The 20,098-nt window shown below is 44.7% G+C and overlaps 1 protein-coding gene across 7 annotated transcripts in view; it reads right to left on the reverse strand.

Annotated features, from left to right (window-relative positions):
* TULP3 (TUB like protein 3) overlaps positions 1–20,098 on the reverse strand; it is a 36,804-nt gene that overhangs the window by 8,194 nt on the left and 8,512 nt on the right. For 3 of the 7 annotated variants that reach the window (XM_032473143.1, XM_032473145.1, XM_032473142.1), the window contains exons 2-4: positions 10,765–10,816; positions 4,650–4,914; positions 3,873–4,049 (exon numbers count right to left, since the gene is read on the reverse strand). In XM_032473143.1, the coding sequence (XP_032329034.1) occupies positions 3,873–4,049; positions 4,650–4,914; positions 10,765–10,816 (494 nt within the window). Of the gene's footprint in view, positions 1–3,872; positions 4,050–4,649; positions 4,915–6,617; positions 6,700–10,764; positions 10,817–16,254; positions 16,353–20,098 lie in introns of those variants that run through there. The other 4 variants (XM_032473147.1, XM_032473146.1, XM_032473141.1 and 1 more) reach the window with 4 other exon arrangements.

The raw sequence follows: 20,098 nt of genomic DNA on the forward strand, positions 1-20,098 counted from the left end.
AGTCACTGTGTAAATACAGTGGTCCCTGAAAAAAATAAACAAACATAAAATTACCATATGATCCAGCCATTCCACTTCTGGGTATACACCCAAAAGGACTGAAAGCAGAGATTCAAACAAATACTTACACAACCACTGTTCATAGCAGCATTATTCACAATTTTCAAAAGCTGGAAACAACCCAAATATCCATCTGCTGCTGAAGAGATAAACTGTGGTGTAAACATACGGTGGGACGTTACTCAGCCTTAGAAAGGAATGAAACCCTGACACATGCTACATGAATGACTCCTGAAGGTGTCACACCATGTGAAATAAGCCAGACACAGAAGGACAAACACTGCAGGATTCCACTTCCCCGAGGTGCCCAGAACAGGCAAATTCATGGAGACAGGAAGCGGCATGGAGGCTGCCGGAGGCTGCCGGAGGCTGCCGGGGCAGGGGGAGGAGAGACGGGGAGTCAGTATTTAACGGGGACAGAGTTTCAGTTTGGGAGGATGAAAAAGTTCCGGAGACGGGACAGTGGTGGCGGCCGCACAGCAGTGTGAATGTACTTAACGCCACTGAGCTGTACACTTAAAGATGGTTAAGATGGTAAATACTATGTATGTTTTACCGCTGTTCTATCAGTTACGTTTCTGTCTTCCCACGTTGTTTATCGTTAGTCTAGTTAACTAGTTTGTGTTGGAAATGTCTCAAACACTACTACCTTGGATTTATGAAGAATCTTTTACAGAAAATTTCAAACTATCTGATTAAAAACTATTTTTTTCATTTTATCCTCACATTTATATGAGTTTGAGGAGGAGGTACCAGTAAATCTTATTTTTTGTTTTGTCTCCTGTTTCTGGAACCACCTGGTGAGGAACAAAGACGCAAAATAAAGTGTGATGTGTTATAAGCCAGCACAGCACTCAGGGTAACACAGGAGTGTGGGGCTCTGGGAGAATCGACTCCCCAGCAGAAAGGCAGAGCCACGACTGAAACTCAGCTCCCCTTTCTCCTCGGTCTACAGGGTGGAGTTACCCTCACACAGCACCTGCAACAGCCCAAACGAGACTTAACAGTAAGCAGGGCCCATATCCAGCCATCTCAGAGGAGGGACAACTGTGATCTACTTTTACATAGTTCTCAAATAAATGGTATTAGTTTTTCTCAAGGATAGCCAAGGATAAGACAAACGCCAGTTAAAAATTAATCTCAAGGGCAAACATACGCCCACACAACAACTTACACATAAACATTCACAGCAGCAGCATCCGCATGGCCAGAAGGGGAGGCAACCCAATGCCCATCAGCTGATGGCGAGAGAAACAAAACGCAGCTCGCCCACATGGCGGAACGCTGTTCAGCAGCAGGAAGGCAGGCAGTGCTCACACAGGCCACAACGTGGGTGCCCCCTGGCAGCACCACGCTCAGTGGCAGCCAGTCATCGAGGACCACACAGTGTGTGATTCTGCTCTTATGAACCCAGGACAGGGAAGTCCGCAGAGACAGAAAGAAAGACAGCCGGCAGCCGCCGAGGGATGGGGTGGGAGGGAAACGAGAAGTCGCTGCTAACAGGAGCAAAGTTCCGTTCTGGGCTCATGGAAGCGTTCTGAAGCTGACTGTGATGATGGCTGCAGACCCCAGTGGATATACTCGAAAACCAAGCATCTGCTCCCTTTAAATGGGTAACTGTAGACATGTGAATTACAGCTCCATAGTTATCACTAAAAACTTCTTTGATCTGTGAAGGACATTTTCTTTTTTGTTTCCTAAAAGGTTAACTTTTTGTGGCAAAAAGGCATAGAAGTCTTGGGATCTCACTTGCTATGCACCTTCACTTAGTGTCTGTTTTCAAATGCCACTTCCACGCCAAGAACTCAGTCTATGTGAATACACGTCTTAAGATGGAGATCAAGGGTTTCTCCTGACCTTTCAAGACAAGCAAGCTGGATCCCCACTGAAGGAACATAACCTTCCAAACTGACACACCTTAAGTATTAATCAAGTAAGCACTTAATGGGTTTTACGCTTAAGATGCAACTTTTTAAAATTCCTTTTTTTGGGGGAGGATTAGGTATCCATTCATTCATTCACTCATTCATTTGTTGAGACACTGGGGATTGAACCCAGGACCCCACGGAAGGCCAGGCACACACTCCACCAGTGAGCTATGTCCTCTCCCCTCATGGTGCGACTTGTTGAGACTCAAAAAGGCACTAATCTCTCTGGTCCTGAAAGGCCAATTCTGAGAAAGAACACAGCAGCCACTCGACAGGGCAGACGGGGGACAGCCTGCATGTCCAGTGAGGGATAAAGAACTAGACTGAGAATCAGAGGGTTTACATCTGCCGCTCCAGCTCGAGGGCCTGGGTAAGAACTGGGGGTTCTCTCTGCCCTGCTCCTCCGCTTCGTTACAATGATCGTGGTGGGAAAGTGAGAGAATCACCACCATCACACTCATATTAGAGACAGGAAAACTGAGGCAGAGAAACGGGCTGATTTCCCCCTCTCCCAGCCAGACGTGGCCGAGCTGCGACGCGAACCCGCGCCGCCGGCTCCAGAGCCGTGCTCTAACCGGGTCACACGCTGCCCCCGCCGCACCTGCACTCTGGCCACCTGCCTGCTGGCACAAGCGTACCATGCCTTCTATACCTGATGCCTCTGCAGTCGTAATTTCTTCTGCCCAAGTCTGACACCTAACTAGCAGTGTGATCTAGGACAAATTACCTAGCCTCTCTGAGAACCAATTTGCTTACATGTAAAATGGAGCGGCTAGTATGTATAAACCCGACAGCACTGTCACAAATGCTGTGACAAGTGCGTCAGAGGCCTGGCACATGACGCACACTCCCAGGGTCCGTGTCCTGCTGCTCCTGAGCCGACAGCACGCACAGCAGGACACACGCCGTCGGGGCTCAGCCTCACCACCCTCCCTCTGTGTCCTTCCCGCCCCTTCTCACGGGCCCGCAGGGGATTCTCCCCCTCCCGCTTCCTCCTCCGGCACACACCACACTGACCAGGGCTCAGGCCACCAGCCAGACCGTCTCCTCAGCAGCTCTCTTGCTTCCACACCTGTCCGCCCCAGTTCATCCTTCACAGCACAGAGGAGTCTCTATAGCCCAAATCTGCTGCCATCTTTCCAGCTACAAGCCCTCATGGGTTCCTGCCACTCTTCAGATGAAGTCCAAATCCCCAACACGCCGGTACCGTCCGTCCTGTGTAGCCGGGGCCCCCGCACTCTCCCACCCCCTCGCCGTGCTCCCCGAGCCCCTCTGCCTGGGCCCAGCTCTGGCTCACACCCGGCCTTCTCCAGGTCAGCGCTGGGAAGGCGCCCGCTCCACGCTCCCTGGCCGTTTAGGCCCACGAAGCCTCAGTTAGGAGGGCAAGCACCCTGCTCACCGCTGTGCTCTAAGCGCCCAGAACAAGGCCTGACGCGCAGCCTGTGCTCAGCACGTTTTCCAGGTGAGTGAACGTGCGAACCGGTCTGAATGCACATCCACTCCTCGGTCTGTGGCAGAACCCCGATTCCCACCCCCGGGGCCCGGCGGTGCCCACCACGAAGCAGGCACCCAACAGACGTGTAATTACTGGCCTTCAGGCTTCTCACCTGAAAAGGGGACACAAGTCCTTCCCACTGTAAAATGGGCTTCCTAAGAAGGGGAGATGACAGGGGCCTGTGAAGCGTACAGGCCCTGACACCAGAAGAAACAGACTGAAACGGAGGCAGGCAGGGCGCCAAGCGGCACCTGTGTCAAAGGGACAGGGTGCGGACGACAAAAATGACGTGTCAAAAAGAAGGACGTGGCCACCACAGTAGCTAGCGCTGCTGATACTTTACGTTTTATTTAATTAACTTACTGTTCAAAACCGTCACCGATCCTCACCGTGTTTCTGGAGAATCTCCTGAAGGTCGGGCTTGGAAGCAGGGCCCCAGGTGCGCTCCTCACCCACGCTCCCCTCAGGGTCCTCCTCCGCGGCAGAGGATCCCACTGACAGAACATGAGGCTTGCTGTCCAAGTCTTGAGCATCTGGCCTCAGGAAGGCAGCGGGACCGTCGATGCCTGTGGGCCAAAAGAGAAGGAAAAAGAGGAACGTGTCGCCCACCGCTTGGCTGGAGGTTCTGGTGTGTGTGATCAGAACCACGAGCCGCCACACCGCTTCACTCTCCTCCTCCCTCAACGTGCAGGAGGACACCTGTGAACAGAGTCACGTATCTGATTATCTGGTTTATCAACACACCCTGACGGCCACTAAGGTAAAATGTCCCCAGTACTGCACTCTGGAACTTAACAGTGAGACCGTGACAGCAAAGGAGATCCCCAAGACCAGATCCGGTCTGAGCCAGCAGCCGAGGGGCGGGAGTTAGAGGTGCTTAACCCTCTTCTCCCTTCCCCCGTCCCCATCTCAGATGACCCTCGGATCCAGCTACTGGGAGATGGGTGACCTCCACCTGCTCCTGGCTTCATGGGTAACTGCCATGAGGCGACAATCAAGCCTGGAAGCTCCTCAAATGGGCCATTCTGGACCAACCCATTTTGCATCAAAAAACAATGGTTCTAGGATGGATGTGAACTTTAAGGTATCCTCTACGGATCAGGCCGCTACTTTTACGCTAACCAAAGGTCCTAACAGGATGTGATTATAAAGATTCGTGAAGGTACCAGTAACGATGCTAATGCTCCCCTTCGGTCCCCGTGAGAGTCCTCCTGCACCCTGGGTCTGTGCGAGCGGTGCCACGGCAGGAAGAGGCACGCCTGAATACACACCGTGCAGGACGACGCCGTTGTGCGGGGCCTGCGGCTCCACCAGGGGAGTGTGCTCCTCACTGCCCCTCGGCTTTGACCGGCGCAGCCGGGCTTCCGGGTTTGGCTGGACCATGAGCGGCTCCAGGCGCTTCTTCCTCTGCTTCTTCTCCAGTAACGCTCTCTAGGGAACAGTGTGTTACAGCCCAGAGGGCGAGCATGAGAGCCAGCTCTTCAAACACACAGTTTCTCACGGATCCTTACAAAACCTCTTGTAAATTAGACTTTCCCACTTAAGATATAGGGAAATCGAGGCACAGAGAGGGGTAAGGATTCATTCACTTCACTTAATACATGTTTACTAAACATCTATTTACAATGATACAAATACATTTTTAGCCAAGCCAATACCATGATCCAAGTCTACTAAAAATACATAGTAATTAACATTATTACAAAAGCACAATCACAAGTTTAAAATATACAAACACACACGAGCAGGAGAAAAGGTGAAGAGACACGGTAACGGTGAGTTCCCCGGGTGGTAGAACAGGGGTTATTATTTTTCCTTTTTCTACTTTTCTGTAGTTTCTAAATTTTCTTACTTCTGTAATTGGAAGGAAAAAAAAAACATTTTTTCCTCTAAACCCTAAAATATTTTCATGTTTTAATCAGCTGAAGAGCAATAAGTTTGGCTTTCTTGCTCAGTTTTACATAATCAGTAATCAAACAAATTAGGGCCAAGGGTAGAACAGGAAAGAAAGGCAGCTGGAACATTCCAATTATAAAGTAATCAACTCTATGGATACAAGTAAGATAAACAAGGTTGCAAGAAAAGTCAGGAAAAAGCATGAAAGACTAAGAGGAAAAAATCCAACAAGATGGAAAGGAAGATACCAGCACGTATGCACTATCTTTAAGCCTTGGCAAGTAAGATTTTATAATACACAGAAACCACTATGGATCTGGGATGTCTCAGTACAGGAGCATGCCAAGCCCCAAGCTAAAAGTAAGCCATGATTTAAAAGCAAAGATACCATAACCTGTGTAATGATTTCTTAGGCAAGAAGCCATATACTGACTTTCTTCATTGATACTGCTTTTAAAAAGTGCCACTAAGAAGAGGAGCTAATCCAAGGGGTGAGACTGTTCACGGAAAGGAAGTGTTTCTCCCCAGAACCAGGCTGATGAAAGCTTGCAGATAAATTCAGAAGACAAAAAATATTACTATTCTTTTTCACCCAACCTCGTACGTAAGGAAAAAGACTGGGGAGCTAAAATAATGTGCCGAATGGATTATACTGTCAAGAATGAAGAGAAAGCTTAGAGCAAGTGGAAAGGAATAACTGGAGGTTCTGAGATTGTTCTGAGACCCATGAATTACCGCGCACAGCGGGCCTCAGTGCACCAGGAACACAGAACACACAGGCAGCCGTAATGAGTCCTCCCACAGAAGCTGTTGATGAGGGTCTAGCAACAAAGAAGTCCTGTGTGACGGACATGAAGTGACCTGCCTGCAGACACAGGAAGAACACAGACACGAGGGACAGGCCCAGCTTACCCCACGGCCGCAGCTATCCAGCCTCAAACAGCCTCGGAACCGTGAAACAACCGACGGAACAAAACACAAGCTGCAGAATCCACTTTATTAACACATGTAAAGAAAAAAGAGTTCTACAGAAAAGGAGTATTCTGCTTGTGGTCCAGAAAAGGGCAGCCATAGTGCAAAAAATGTGGCCGCCTGTCCTAGAAAGAGAAGACAGTGACTCTGGAGAGCAGAGCACCTGCTTCCCAGGGAGCTCGCTTGCTCTGAGGACAGGAATCCATGGCCTGGACGAACTGCCCCTCGGGCCTCCCTCACTCTGTTTCCTCTGACTCCTGGCTTACCGCTCAGCCTGCTCATCTTCAGTTTAACTTCTCGAGCATCGTGTTCTCAGGAACGAGAATCGTGACCAGCCAGGAACACACACTGGAAGAGAGTTCTCACTGTAAGGGATCTGGGTAGACATTTCTCCAAAGAGAACGTTCAGATGGCCACTGTAAATGCTCAGCATCGTCAGCCACCAGGGAAATGCAAGTCAAGGCTACAATGAGCACCCACTCACACCCACTAAGACGGCTCTAATCAGAGACGGCAGTAGTGAGTGCTGGCAGGAAGGTGGAGAAACCGGGAGCCTCACACATCGCGGGTGGGTATGTAAAATGGTTCAGTGACTTTGGAAAACAGTCTGGCAGCTCCTTGAAATATTAACCATAGAGCTACTGTTATGACCCAGCAATTCCACTCCTTTTCCCAAGGTGTATTAGGTAAACCTTGGCATAATTATACTTGGCTATATTACCCAAGCAAAATGAAAACATTTCTGCACAAAAACTTGCACACAAATGTTCAGAGAAGCATCATTTGTAATGTGGAAACAACCCAAACGTCCATCAACTGATGAGTGGAGAAACAAAATGTGGCCTCTCCACAAAATGGAAAAGTATTCAACAGTCAAAAGGAATGAATTCTGATATATGCTACAACATGGGTGAGCCTTTTGCTAAGCCAAACGAGCCAGGCACAGAAGACTACATACTGCATGATTCCATTTACCCAAGATCTAAAAATCACCTGTACGCTTTAACAGAGGCGCTACTGGTAGTTACATGTGAACTATATAGCTCAGAAAAGCTGTTCAAAAATCTACACAGGACAAAAACAGCCATGTGTAAGTCATCTGAAAATCTAGGATTTTTAAACATTACACTCAAAGATCATACTATCAGAAACAGAACAGCCATGAGAGAAACAAATGTAATCAAATCAAGAATGCTGCAACGGACGACGAAAGAATGCTTTAAGAGAAGGGGAACGGTCTCTGTGGGAATCAGGTGAGCAAGATCCACCTTGCGTCTCGGGTGCGAACGGTCCAAGGCAGGGAGCGTCCCGGGTGGAAGTCCCGGTCGGAAGTCCCGGGTGTGCCCTCCCTCTAGCAGAGGTGAATTAATTCTACCAACGCACAATGAGAACTACCACAAAGTTCGTTTTACAAACTCTATTTGCTCTGATTTCAAACTTACCAGGCAAAGTCCCCACAGACTCTTCTAATGAAACTGTGATGACCAGCTGATTGTGGTATACAGTTCACTAGCAATTAATAAATTAATCCCCTGATTGAGATTCACCACTTACGATACTGGTTAGTATGAACCAATCCTCATGAGACTGATAAACTTTGGTTGCTCTCAACAAACTGCTGCTCATTCTACAAAGCTCAGGACCATGGGGACATTCCCACAGCAGAATTCCTAGGAGCTTAATGTACTGTCTGCCTCAGCAGAGGTGGGGAGGCAGGTTCCCCAGCCTCCCCTCTGCCCCCGCTGACACTCACCGTCACTGACGACAGTGCACTGTGTCCCCCGGGTCGGCCAACGTGCCTCCCCACAAGTCGCTGCCAGCCTACGAGGCCCAGGGTGAGCAGCAACAGAGCCTTCCTCAGTGCACTCCATCCCAGCGACAACTTCCATCCTCTAAGACCCTTTCCAACAGCCTGCTGTTTTATCCAGTCTGACCTCACTTTACAGATGAAATAACTAGGGCCCACAGAGTCTGAGGATCTTACTTAAAATCACAGCTAATTAAAGGCACAGGGAACCAAGGCTTCTGATCTGGGCCCAGTGTTCTGTTCGTCCTGTGGCGCTGCCTTTCTGGCTACAGGCCACCTGCACGCCCGCCGGCACTGGTGGAAAATTTCCGTACCCCCGGCTGAGTAACCTCCTCCTACACTGGGGCAGCACTTCAGGGCTCTGCCAGTATTCTCATGCACCATTTAGCACCAAAGTTTATCCTTCATAATCACACTCACTGACTATCTCTGGAAAGATACACTGTAAGTCAGTGACAGCCTCTGATAAAGAACTGAGCCAAGTAGAAGGAGACCTTTGTTCAAACACCCTTTCATATTATTTGAATTCTTACCATATGCTTTAATTGCCTATATAAAAATATAATTAAAAAATTTTTATACTGTAAAAAAAAAAGGGCTTACAAAATCCCAACATTTACACCACATACCTACCACATGTAGCATTCTCATTGAAAAGAATAAAAATTACAAAATAGTTGGGCCATCTTTTTCAAAAATCCAGAAAGTGTATCTATATACAAAACTCAAGAACTACATAAAATTTAAAAGCTTATGTCTTACAGCACTACTTGGTAGATGACCGTGGATTTCATTTGATGTTAGTTTAGGGATATACCATTTAGCCTTATAAAAGTAAATCAAATAAATATCCAAAATCTTGTGGTCACTTCTCCCTAAATAGTTTGCTATGCAATGGACTGAAAAGCAAAGGTCTCATCAAAATTATTCACAATTATTCTGATCTTGGTGGGAGATAAATCTATATCTAATCAGAATTTTCCCCGTAAGTCCAGGAAGATTCATTTCTTCTCTATTTTTACTTGTTTTCTCAGCATTAGAACTGCGTGTTCCGCACCCTCCCAGCAGCCACACCGGGTGCAGAGCCCGCGCTGGGCCTCCACTGAGAGGCCGCGCACCCCACAGAGGGAGACATGAGGCAGCCTCCTGTGACTGCTGAGACCTTTGCGGCCACTCCCTACCCTGCTGTGCAGCCCCAGATTTGCTTAAAATGTGCCGCAGTCTCCTTAAAGGATGTCGTCAGCTGGAGGGAGGCTGCCGCTGGCACAGTAGCCTCACAATGGTTTCAAGGAAGACTGTCTTTCCATGAGCCCGCTGTTGTTGGGTGCTCGGGCTGGGACACCCCCACCGAGGTCCCCCTGTGACCTGAGGGATCCTGAAGCCCATGACCAGCTGAGGGCCAGCCTGGCCTCCACCCTGGGAGGACATCTGGAAACAGGCCTCGTCCGAGAGCAGTGGGGCCGTGACCATCACCCAGGCCCAGGAAGCCGAGCCCAGCTGTGGGGGAGGGTGGCAGGCAGAGCAGGATCACACAACTGAGGTGACTGCCACCACCTTGAAGCTGAGAGTCCCTGAAGACCACTGGGTCGTGCTCCATCTGGGCACACGTGAGGCCGCCGGACCCCACCACGTGGTGGCCTGAGGGGCAGTGGTCTCGGTGACAAGCCCCACAGAGGCACCATGGACACCTAGGACTGGAAAGTGGCCTGGGGGCCAGGCAGTCCTGGGCACACCCCCAAGGAGACCTCGTAACTAGTCTGTAACGATTCCATCGTTAAAGTAATTCACTAAGCTCCAAGTCCCGCCATGAAGGCCAAAAGCAACGTAATGAAGCAAGACAAAATCTTAGAGGTATTCCTAGTCCCCACCACATCTAGACACCGATTACTAATCATGCCACTTAGGCAGACGGAGCTACAGAACTTCCTGAATCAGAAAACACTCACATGGAAGTAACATGTGCTAGGCACAGGTTCCAAGCTGACTAGCCACAAGGATCACTGTATGCGCCAGCAGAGAACTGTTCATTCATTCCGTCCTGCACTCCAGTATTTGATGACGGCCTATTACGGGCCCAGCCCTGTGCGGGGAACATCTGACAGAACGGTCATCAACAGACCGAGCTCCTGGTCTCACGGAACTTAGTCTAACGGAGGAAATGAACACAATTCAAATCACTGCAAAAATAATAATAATGACACAGAAAATTACTCTGTAGGCAATGGAGGCTTTTAAGCAGCACATTTGCAGATATGAATTTTTAAATAATTATATGAAATTACAGCGTAGAGAGGTGTTTAATAAGGCAGCAGGACCAAATCACTACACAGAAATACAACGTTAACATTCTTCTAATTCTTACACAAGGGATTCTCAGTGACTGTAAATCCAACGCCAAGTTCAAGGCTGATGTCCTCAAAGCACTTTGGTCCTGCCACAGCCCAGAGCCTTGGTTCAGCAAGTACTAACTCCAGACACTGCTTACTGCCTCACGCCAGAGCCTTCTCCTTCCCGTCCTGCCCCTGACTCGGCCAAGGCTTCACAGGCAAGACCACCAGCCTCAGGGACAGCACAGCTGCCCACTTCTTTCGGAGGAGACTGCTCACCTGATTATCTAGTTTCAGCTGCCGAAGCTTCATGGTCTCATCCTCAAAGGCACTGTTTAAAAAATAAGAAAAGACAGCATGTAAAGAGGAAATCCTTTCAAACTATGTCAATCTCAGTTTTTCCATGCATCTATCCTTTGGGCTGTTTGGAACCAATTAATTCTGCCCTGGGGGAAGCATCAGTTTCTAGATGGGGACCTGCCATCCTAACACCACACTTATTCCACAGAGGACCTGAGGCTGAAATACCCAAAAAAGAAAAAAAAGATGTAGAACACAGGTCCCCATGCACGCAGGGGTTTTCTTTCTCTTTAAAATCACATACTGAGTATTCACTATATCTCAGACACAATGATAAATATTTCAAATGTACTATTTTATTTATTCTTCAAAACAACGCTATGAATTAGGTACTATTCTTTTTCCCACTTTGAAGATGAAGAAACAGACCTGGAGAGCCGTACATAAGGTTAAACAGCAGAAACAGACCTTCATACCTCTTCCAGAGTCTGAATTTCAACAAAAAATAAAATATATTTTACTTCTCTTTTGGAGCAAATTCTGGGAGAGAGAAAACTAGACAGCGTATTGCACCCTACTGTGGCCACTGATTTCCTTAAGATTTAGCAAGTCATTTAACTTACTCTTCAAGTTTGCCATTAATAAAACATTATGCCAGTCATCATAGGAGACTCTAAGTGTGGATGAACAGACAAGATTTAATACCATTAGGAGACAGATTCACTTGATGGAAGAAATCAACAACAAAAATGGAACCAAATTACTGTCTTCAACTGATAAACCAAACCCTTCTGAATGCTTTTAAACCATCTGAAGCGTTTTATATTTCTGACAATTTCCTAATTTAAGATTTCGTGATTCTCAGCATTTTTAGAAAGAATGAAGTACAAAACAAGGCAGAAGTGGTTTCCAATTATTTGTATTATAAATTTTTACTAGGAGTATATTGCCAGAAAGAAACTACAAATACAAGGCCTTATTTAAGAAGACAAACTCCACAGCTACAGAGAAGCATGGCTTTTTCTGCACTTGGGGTGAACACACCAAAAGCATCTTTCTATGGTTTAATGGCTGACCACGACATTTCTACATTTTGGGCAGTTTTATGCATTTTTATAACGCATAGCAACTTGGAATTTGTACACTATTCCAAGACTCTTCCTGCCTGCGCGAACCTGGAAGCACGTCTCATAACCCCTTAGACACAGACGCAGAAGCATATCCTGAGTCTGACAGTGCCCTCTATTAATTCTTTATAAACTTTATGTTTAAAAATAACAACAGCGAGTGTTAAATAAATCATCTCGTTTTTTCCCTAGCTCCAAGAGGGACAAAAAGACGAACAGCAATGTCAGACGTGTTAAATCTTTCACCTTGACTCTGTGGCCCTCATCTGGGTGTGCAAATTAGTGACTGTTTAGGGCTGGGGAATGGAGTTGAGGGATGATAGCTACAAGGTATAAAGTAGCTTTGAGATGATGAAAATGTCCTAAAAATTGATCGTGGTGACGGCTGCACATCTTTGTAAATGTACCAATAAGCAAAACAAGCGTGCATACTTTAAATGGGTGAACTGCATGATGTATGAGCCATATCTCATAAAGCTGTCATTAAAAACGGAATCCACGAATCCATACTGATTCTAAATAAGTAAATACACAAAGAAATAAAAGTCACAACAAAGATTATCTTTACAGAATAATGCCAGCTAAATAAATACAGAATGAATGATGAAACAGAACATCACCATTTTATAACTACCAGATTAATAACTGACTTTTGCAAGAGACGCTGATGGATAATCACTGAGTGAAATAGGATATTCAGCACAATCTCAAGTATCTCCCCACATATTATATTAATTACAAAGAGGAAAAGGTAACTTGACAGTGAAGAAACCTGGCAGACGTCGCCTTAACCAAATGACAGGCCACAGCAGCCACGGAAGGAGAGCCGACAGCAGGCTCCCCCGGCGTAAGGCCCTGGGGGAGCATGACACGATGTATGTGGTGGTCTGGCCGACAGCATGTAGCCTGCATCTATTCAGGGGGAAATTCTGCAGGTCAGCTGTCCGGACTCTCCAAAAACATCAATATCAAGAAAGACCCTCCCCCCCAAAAAGGCTGGAGAACTGTTCTAGGTTAAAATAGAAGAAATTTAAGAGATTTCTGGAAACCAAACATGGCACATAATCATTGAATTCTGAACCAAAACATACACACAGTAAAGACTATCCCAGGTGCACTGAGATGTGCCCAGGAGCTCCAGCTGAGAGAACTAAGGCAAGCGTCCCGCGCGAGGTAACAGCACTGTGGTCACGCAGGAGGGTGCCCTTCCGGGGGGCGTGGGGTAGACACAGTGCGAGACTGGGAACAGGCAGTAAGCATGGGGGAGCCACTCTTCTCTGCGTATCCATGAGTCCATAATGATTACAAATAAATGAATGAATGAATGAATGAGGAAGAAAGGACAGCTCTTCCTTTCAGGAAAAAAAAAATCCAATGAATAAAGATAGAAAGAATAACAGAAACAGAAAATCACCATTAGGAAATACCGCAGTAATAACTGTTGCAAGAGAGAACCATCAAAGGACTCTAAAACTGGCAGGTCAAAGTGTGCTGAGAACATGCACAGTCTCAGATTATCTGCCCACAGGATAGCACTGACTACAACGGGAAAACAGCCACTTCACGGTGGAGAAGCCTGGGAAACAGCGCCCTGACTGCATGATCGAGGCTGGCATCACCAGTCACAAGACCCAGCAGCACCGTGTTCCTCCGGAAATGAGAAGGCCTGGAAGCCCTGGCACCACACCTGTGGATTCTGGCCCAAAACGCATGATCTGGATTTAACTGTGGTGAAACACCAGACAAACGCACAGTGAGGGACAGTCTGCAAAATAACTGGCCAGTATTCTTCCACAGTGTCAAGGCCAGGAGAGCCAAAGACAGATTAAGAAATTGTAGGTTGGGGAAGACTACAGAGACTTGAAAACTGCGTGTGCTACAGGATCCTGGATTTGGATCCTGGACGAGAAGAGGGACATTAGTGGGAAAACGGGCAAAATTCAAACCAGGCCTGTGGATTAGTTAACAGTCCCGAACCAGTATTAACTTGCTGTTTAGACAACCGTACTACGCTTATGTAAGATATTAACACTGGGCAAAGCTTGGTGAAGGCCAGACAGAAGTCCTCTTAAATTCCTGACAACTTCTCTAACAAAAAAGATGTTCTAAGAGAGATACTAAAAGCACTGTTAACAAGCGATGAATCCAGGTGGACTTCTCTCGCAACTTTCTGGCACATTCACATTTTTGCAAAATAAGAAATTCGAGGAAAAAAGAAAGCAGACATTTTGCTAAATATCTATTTCACAGTCACGGACTGAGTATTCTTAAAAATCTACATGCCCTTTATTCTAGCACCTAAATTACACACACAGTATTTCTAAGGAATGGAGATGATATGAAACAATAAAGAAATTTGCCCAAGATCAAATACCTGAGAAATGTAGGGCCCACTTCAAAGCATTACTCACTTGACTGCTGGCCTGGAGCTGTACCTAACAGACCACGCTGCCAAATAATTTAAATTGATACATTTAATAATGTATCAATGACCTGCTAGATTCCATGATTATTCTACATTTTCAACAGTCCTGTCAAGTTCTATCAGCCTGCAAAAAAAAAAAAGGATATATTTTTCTAGCTGCCGTAACACAGAAACCACTGCTGCTGTGCAGTCAGGGATGCTCTCCGCTGCACCCTGCTCGGGGCCAGACGGGGAGGGTGCTGCCATCAGCACTGGGCTGCAGTTCCGCCGGAGATGCAGGAGGCTACGCAGGCTCCTTCCGTGGAACCAGAGGGAGCAAACGCCAGCCTCGCGAGAGACGTAGCAGGACAGGACTTGAAAAATGCAGGCTGTGAGCAGCCCGTGGCTCTCCTAATAGTAATCTGAGGGAACGCTTCCTTTTCTGACTATAATACTGCTTCACAACATGACAAATGGGACTCTTCAGTCTCAGAAATCAGTTATAGTTAAGAAACAAAGGAGAAGGAAAGGCTTACCCTATTTTATGAAATGAATTCAATAAATGTCAATGTGGATTGATGAAGAGGACAACTTAGAAGGCAACTCACTCATTTTACTTAGAGGACCTCATAATTCTACAGCTTTAGTAATTAGCTGCCTCCTTGAAGTTATAATAAATACAATTTATAAAAATTTGGTTCAACTCACCCTATCAGAAATAAATGCACTATATGTAACAAAGAATTACTGGAAAGATGTTATTACAGGAAAGATGAAGGAAAAAAGAAGGTTTACCTCAAGACAACAGCTATAAAAATAATGGAATCTTTTATTTGTCAATCTAGTCAGTTATTCATGCTTGAGATTTAACTGCCACCTTCTGGAAGAAAACCTGTAGGTTTGATTATGACTTTCAGATTCACATACTTAAAAAAGTCAATAAAAATCAACAAACCAGACTTCGAAACAAAAAGCTTTCATTCTGCAAAAGACATTGTTATTAAAATTAAAAGGCAAGCCACAGACTAGGAAAAAATATTTGCAAATACATATCCCAATGGAAAACTTAACTGAAAGAACTCTTCCTTACCTATTACTAAGAATACAACCCAATTTAAAATTGGACGAAAGATTTCAACAATCATTCCACAGAAGAAGGTACACAAACAGCTGGTAAGCCCCTGCCCAGACCTCAGCATGACAGTCATGAACTTGCTCCTGTACCCTCGGCCTCTCCATCTCTAGCGGCTTCTTCCTTCAGCTCGCAATCATTCTAAAAAACATACCTTCCTAGACCTTTTCTATTTATAAAGCTGCGAACTGACCTCCACTTCCCACCGTCACTGAATACATCAAGGATAATCAATGCTCACCGGCACCATTTCAACTACATCTCCCTTCTCACCGCTATTTGGCTTTACCACCTTATCACAATGAAATACTCAATAAAGACCTCTGATCACCAAAAACCCTGCTTATTTTCATTCTTCGCTCCTGCTTGACGTTTCTGAAGAAAGTGACAAGAATAACCACTAGCTCCTTATTGAAACGCTCTCCTCCTGTTTTCCTGAAAACTCCTTGGTTCCACTCTTAACTACCACTCATCCTTTCATTACATTCACTCCGGGAACACCAAGCACATCCTACACGTGAGCACACCACTGGGCCCCAAGGATACAGACAGTAAGGAGGAGTTAGCCTCTGCCCCCACAGGCGGGCTTACACTCCTTCCCCTCCCCTCCCCGCTCAGCACCGCTGCAGTCAGGACGAGCGCGCATCTACAGGCCTCTGCTGTGTCATCTGAGCACCCTGCCTGTGCAGTGGGGTCCCACTTAGCAAGAGAGCAAACTCCTAACGTACACATGGTCAACCTCAAAACACCATGCTGACTGCAAACAGCCGTACACAAAGGAGTACACACTGTGCGGTTTCACTTACATTAAGTTCAAGGACAGGCAAAAGCAATCCATGGTGACAGAAGTGAGAGCAGTGTTTACTTTTGGAGAGGAGGGATTTAACCGGAAACTGGCACAAGGTAACCTTCTGAGTGATGGAAATGTTCCGTATCTATAACATCGGAATAGATACAAATGTAAAACCCTCACTGAGCTGCACATTTAAAATCTGTGTATTATACCACATATAAATTACACCTCAATAATAAATGAATAAATAAACAAACGTTAAAATTTTAGATCTCAGTTTCAAGGTGTTTTTCCCAGAGATAGATTCCCAGAAACAGGATTGCTGGTTATTAGGGTGACCTTAAATCTTTTCTGGAGCAAGACTGGCCAAAGGGTACAGTGTTACTGCCAAACAGGTTTTCCAAACAAACTACATCAGTTCACATCCCGCCAGCAGTGCAGTGCTGACCAGACGTAAGGTGAAAATTACCTTTCTTGGCAGTCCGCACTTAGGTAGCTTGTTCAAGGGTGTAAAAATGTAATGTCCAAAGTCTCTCTCTTGATCATTTAAATCCCTTGTTTGTTTGACACACTGCACTTAGCATCCTTCAAATAAATTCTTAGTTTAGTTACCCTTTGATCGTATCTATTGTAACACCAAAGATATTTTAACTTTATCTTTAAAAATATTTAAAAATATATTTAACCATCTTGTCTTCTCTAAATCTACCACAAGTTTCTTCACATTTTCCTTAAAATAAAAGTTCAAAAACTTTCCATAACGTTAACATGAACCCAACCAACGCCAGGTAAAACAAAAGCCTAGCATCCACCACCAAAACACAACAGTAACAGCCCTGTGCCATGGGGTGAAGGGAAAGAGAAAGGGTCCATTATTTGCTGGGGAGAGTGCTGAGGTTTTACACACACAAATTTTATTTACTCTTAATGTGAACCTTGTGAGGTTGGTAATGTTCCCTTCATTTTACTGTTGAAAAAGTGTGGCCCAGGAGAGGAAGCAACTCACTGAGCCAAGCTTAAGGTTATCTGAACTGGAAAAAACAAAAGTGAATTTGTGCAAATACGTCTCACACCATAGTCCATGTTCCTTCCCTTTGTGTCATCCTTCTTCCCCAAAGTAACAGGTATACATTAACAAAATGAAGGAAAAATCCAACATGGTCATCTTAACTGACGCAGAAAAAGCATCTGACAAAATCCAATACCCTTTCCTGATAAAAACGCACAACAGAGGAATAGAAGGAAACTGTCCCCATGTAATAAAAGCCACGTATGGAAAACCAACAGCAAACACCATATTCAATGGTGAAAAAAAGAAAGCATTTCCTCTCAGAGCAGGAGCAAGACAAGGAAGTCCGCTGTCACCGCTCCTTTTCCACACAGTGCTGGAAGTTCCAGCCACGGCAATTAAGCAAGAAAAATATCTAAATGCATCCAAGTTAGAAGGGAAGAAGTAAAATTATCTCTGTTTGCAGATTATATCAGCTTGTATGTAGAACACCCTAAAGACTCATACAAAAAAGCTGTTAGACCTAATAAAAGAATTTAGCGGTGCAGAAGGATACAAAGTCGTCAACAACAACAAAATCAGCTGCATTTCGACACACAATGAACAATCTGAAAAGGAATTACAAGAACGACTCCACTTACAGTAACATCAAAAAGAATAAAATACTTAGGAACTAATTAATCCAAGGAGATGAAAGACTTGTACAAAGAAAACTACAAAACACTGCTGAAAGAAATGAAAGAAGACATAAATAAATGAAGTCATCTCACAGTCACAGATTGGAAGACTTGATATTTCTCAATGATGCTTTTTTGCAAAAAGAGAAAAACCCATCCTAAAATTCACATGAAATCTCCAAGAACCTTGAAGAACCAAAACAATCCTGAAAACCAACAAAACTGGAGGACTCACATTTTCTGATTTCAAAAATTACTACAAAGGTACAGTAATCAAAACAGTGTGATGCTGGCATAAAAACAGACATACAGACCAATGGCATAAAACAGAGTCCAGAATAAACCCTTGCATACAGGGACAAGTGATTTTTGACAAGGGTGCCAAGACCACTCAGGGAAAGGACAGTCTTTACAACAAATCGTGCTGGGAAAACTGGATCTCCACATGCCAAAGGGTAACACTGGACCCTCACCCTACACCATATACAGGCATACCTCATTTTATTGTGATTTTTACAAATTGAAGGTTTGTGACAAGGTCAGATGATGATTAGCATTTTTTTAGCATAAAGTACTTTTTAATTAAGGTATATACATTGTTTTTTAAACACAATGCTACTGCACACTAAACAGACTACAGTATAGTATAAACATAACCTTCATACGCACTGAGGAACCAACAATTCATGTGACTCACGTTAAAATATTTGCTTTATTACAGTGGTCTGGAACCAAACCTGCAATCTCCAAGGTATGCCTCTATAAAAATTAACTCAAAATGGATCAAGGACTTAAGAATAAGACCTAAAACAATAAAACCCTTAGAAGAAAACATAAGACAAAAGCTTCATGACACTGGATTCACCAATGATTTCTTGGCTGTGACACCAGAGGCACAGGTAACAAAAGAAAAAAATAGACAAAATGGATTCAAGAAAATTTAAAAATTCTGCACATCAAAAGAAACTGCAGAGTAAAATGCAACCCACAGAACAGGAGAAAATATTTTCAAATCATGTATCTGGTAAGGGATTAATATCCAGAAGATACAGGGAACTCTGCAACAAACAACAAACAATCTGCAACTCAATGACAAAAAGCAAAAACAAGCAATCCAATTCAAAAATGAGAAAGGACTTGAACAAACATTTCTCCAAAGAAGATATAGGAATAGCCAAAACGCACATGAGAAGATGCTCAACATCACTAATCAACAGGGAAATGCAAATCACAACTACAATGAGATACCTCCTTACACTCATTAGAACGGCTACTACCAAAAAAAAAACCAACCGAAAACTGGAAAACAGCAAGTATTGACAAGGACATAGAGAAACGGAAACCCTTATATACCTGTGGGAATGTAAAATGGTACAGCTGCTGCGGAAAACAGTATTTCTCAAAAAATTAAGAACTGAATTACCATATGACACAGCAACTCCACCTCCTGGCGTACACCCGAAAGAACTGAGAGCAGGCTCTGGAAGAGACATGCATACACCCACGTTCACAGCAGCCTCATGCACAGCAGTTAAAGAGTGGAAGCAGTCCCGGTGTCCACCAACAAATGTAATGGATAGTCAAACTGTGGTATACACACAATGGAATATTGTTTCAGCCTTAGAAAGGAAGGAAATTCTGCATCATGCTACAACATCAATGAAACTTGAGGACATTCTGCTAAGGGAAATAAGCCAGTCACAAAAAGAGAAATACTGTATGATTCCACTTACATGAGGAACTTAGAATAATCAAAATCATAGACAGAAACTATAATGACGGTTGCTAGAGGCTGGAGGGAGAAGAGAATGAAAGTTATTTAGTAAGAATAGAATTTCAATTTTACAGGATGAAAAAGAGTTATAAGGATGGATGGTGGTGATGGCTGCACAACAATGAATCTTTAATAACCACTGAATGGCAAACTTAAAAATGATTAAGATGATAAGTTTAATGTTATGTGTATTTTAACACAATGTTAAAGAACTAAACATAAAAAGTTTGAGAAAATAAAGGCTAAGATTTTTATAATACGAACTATGGAAAAATGTTTCAGTGTAAGACACAAAGCCGAGAAATCACCAAGAAAAAGAGGAACAAATTTTATTACAAAAAATTTTAAATCTGTACATTAAAAATTAATACATGAAATAAAAGCCAAGTGACCACTG

The sequence above is a fragment of the Camelus ferus genome, chromosome 34, assembly GCF_009834535.1.
Source record: "Camelus ferus isolate YT-003-E chromosome 34, BCGSAC_Cfer_1.0, whole genome shotgun sequence".
In the NCBI taxonomy this organism is placed as follows: Eukaryota; Metazoa; Chordata; class Mammalia; order Artiodactyla; family Camelidae; genus Camelus; species Camelus ferus.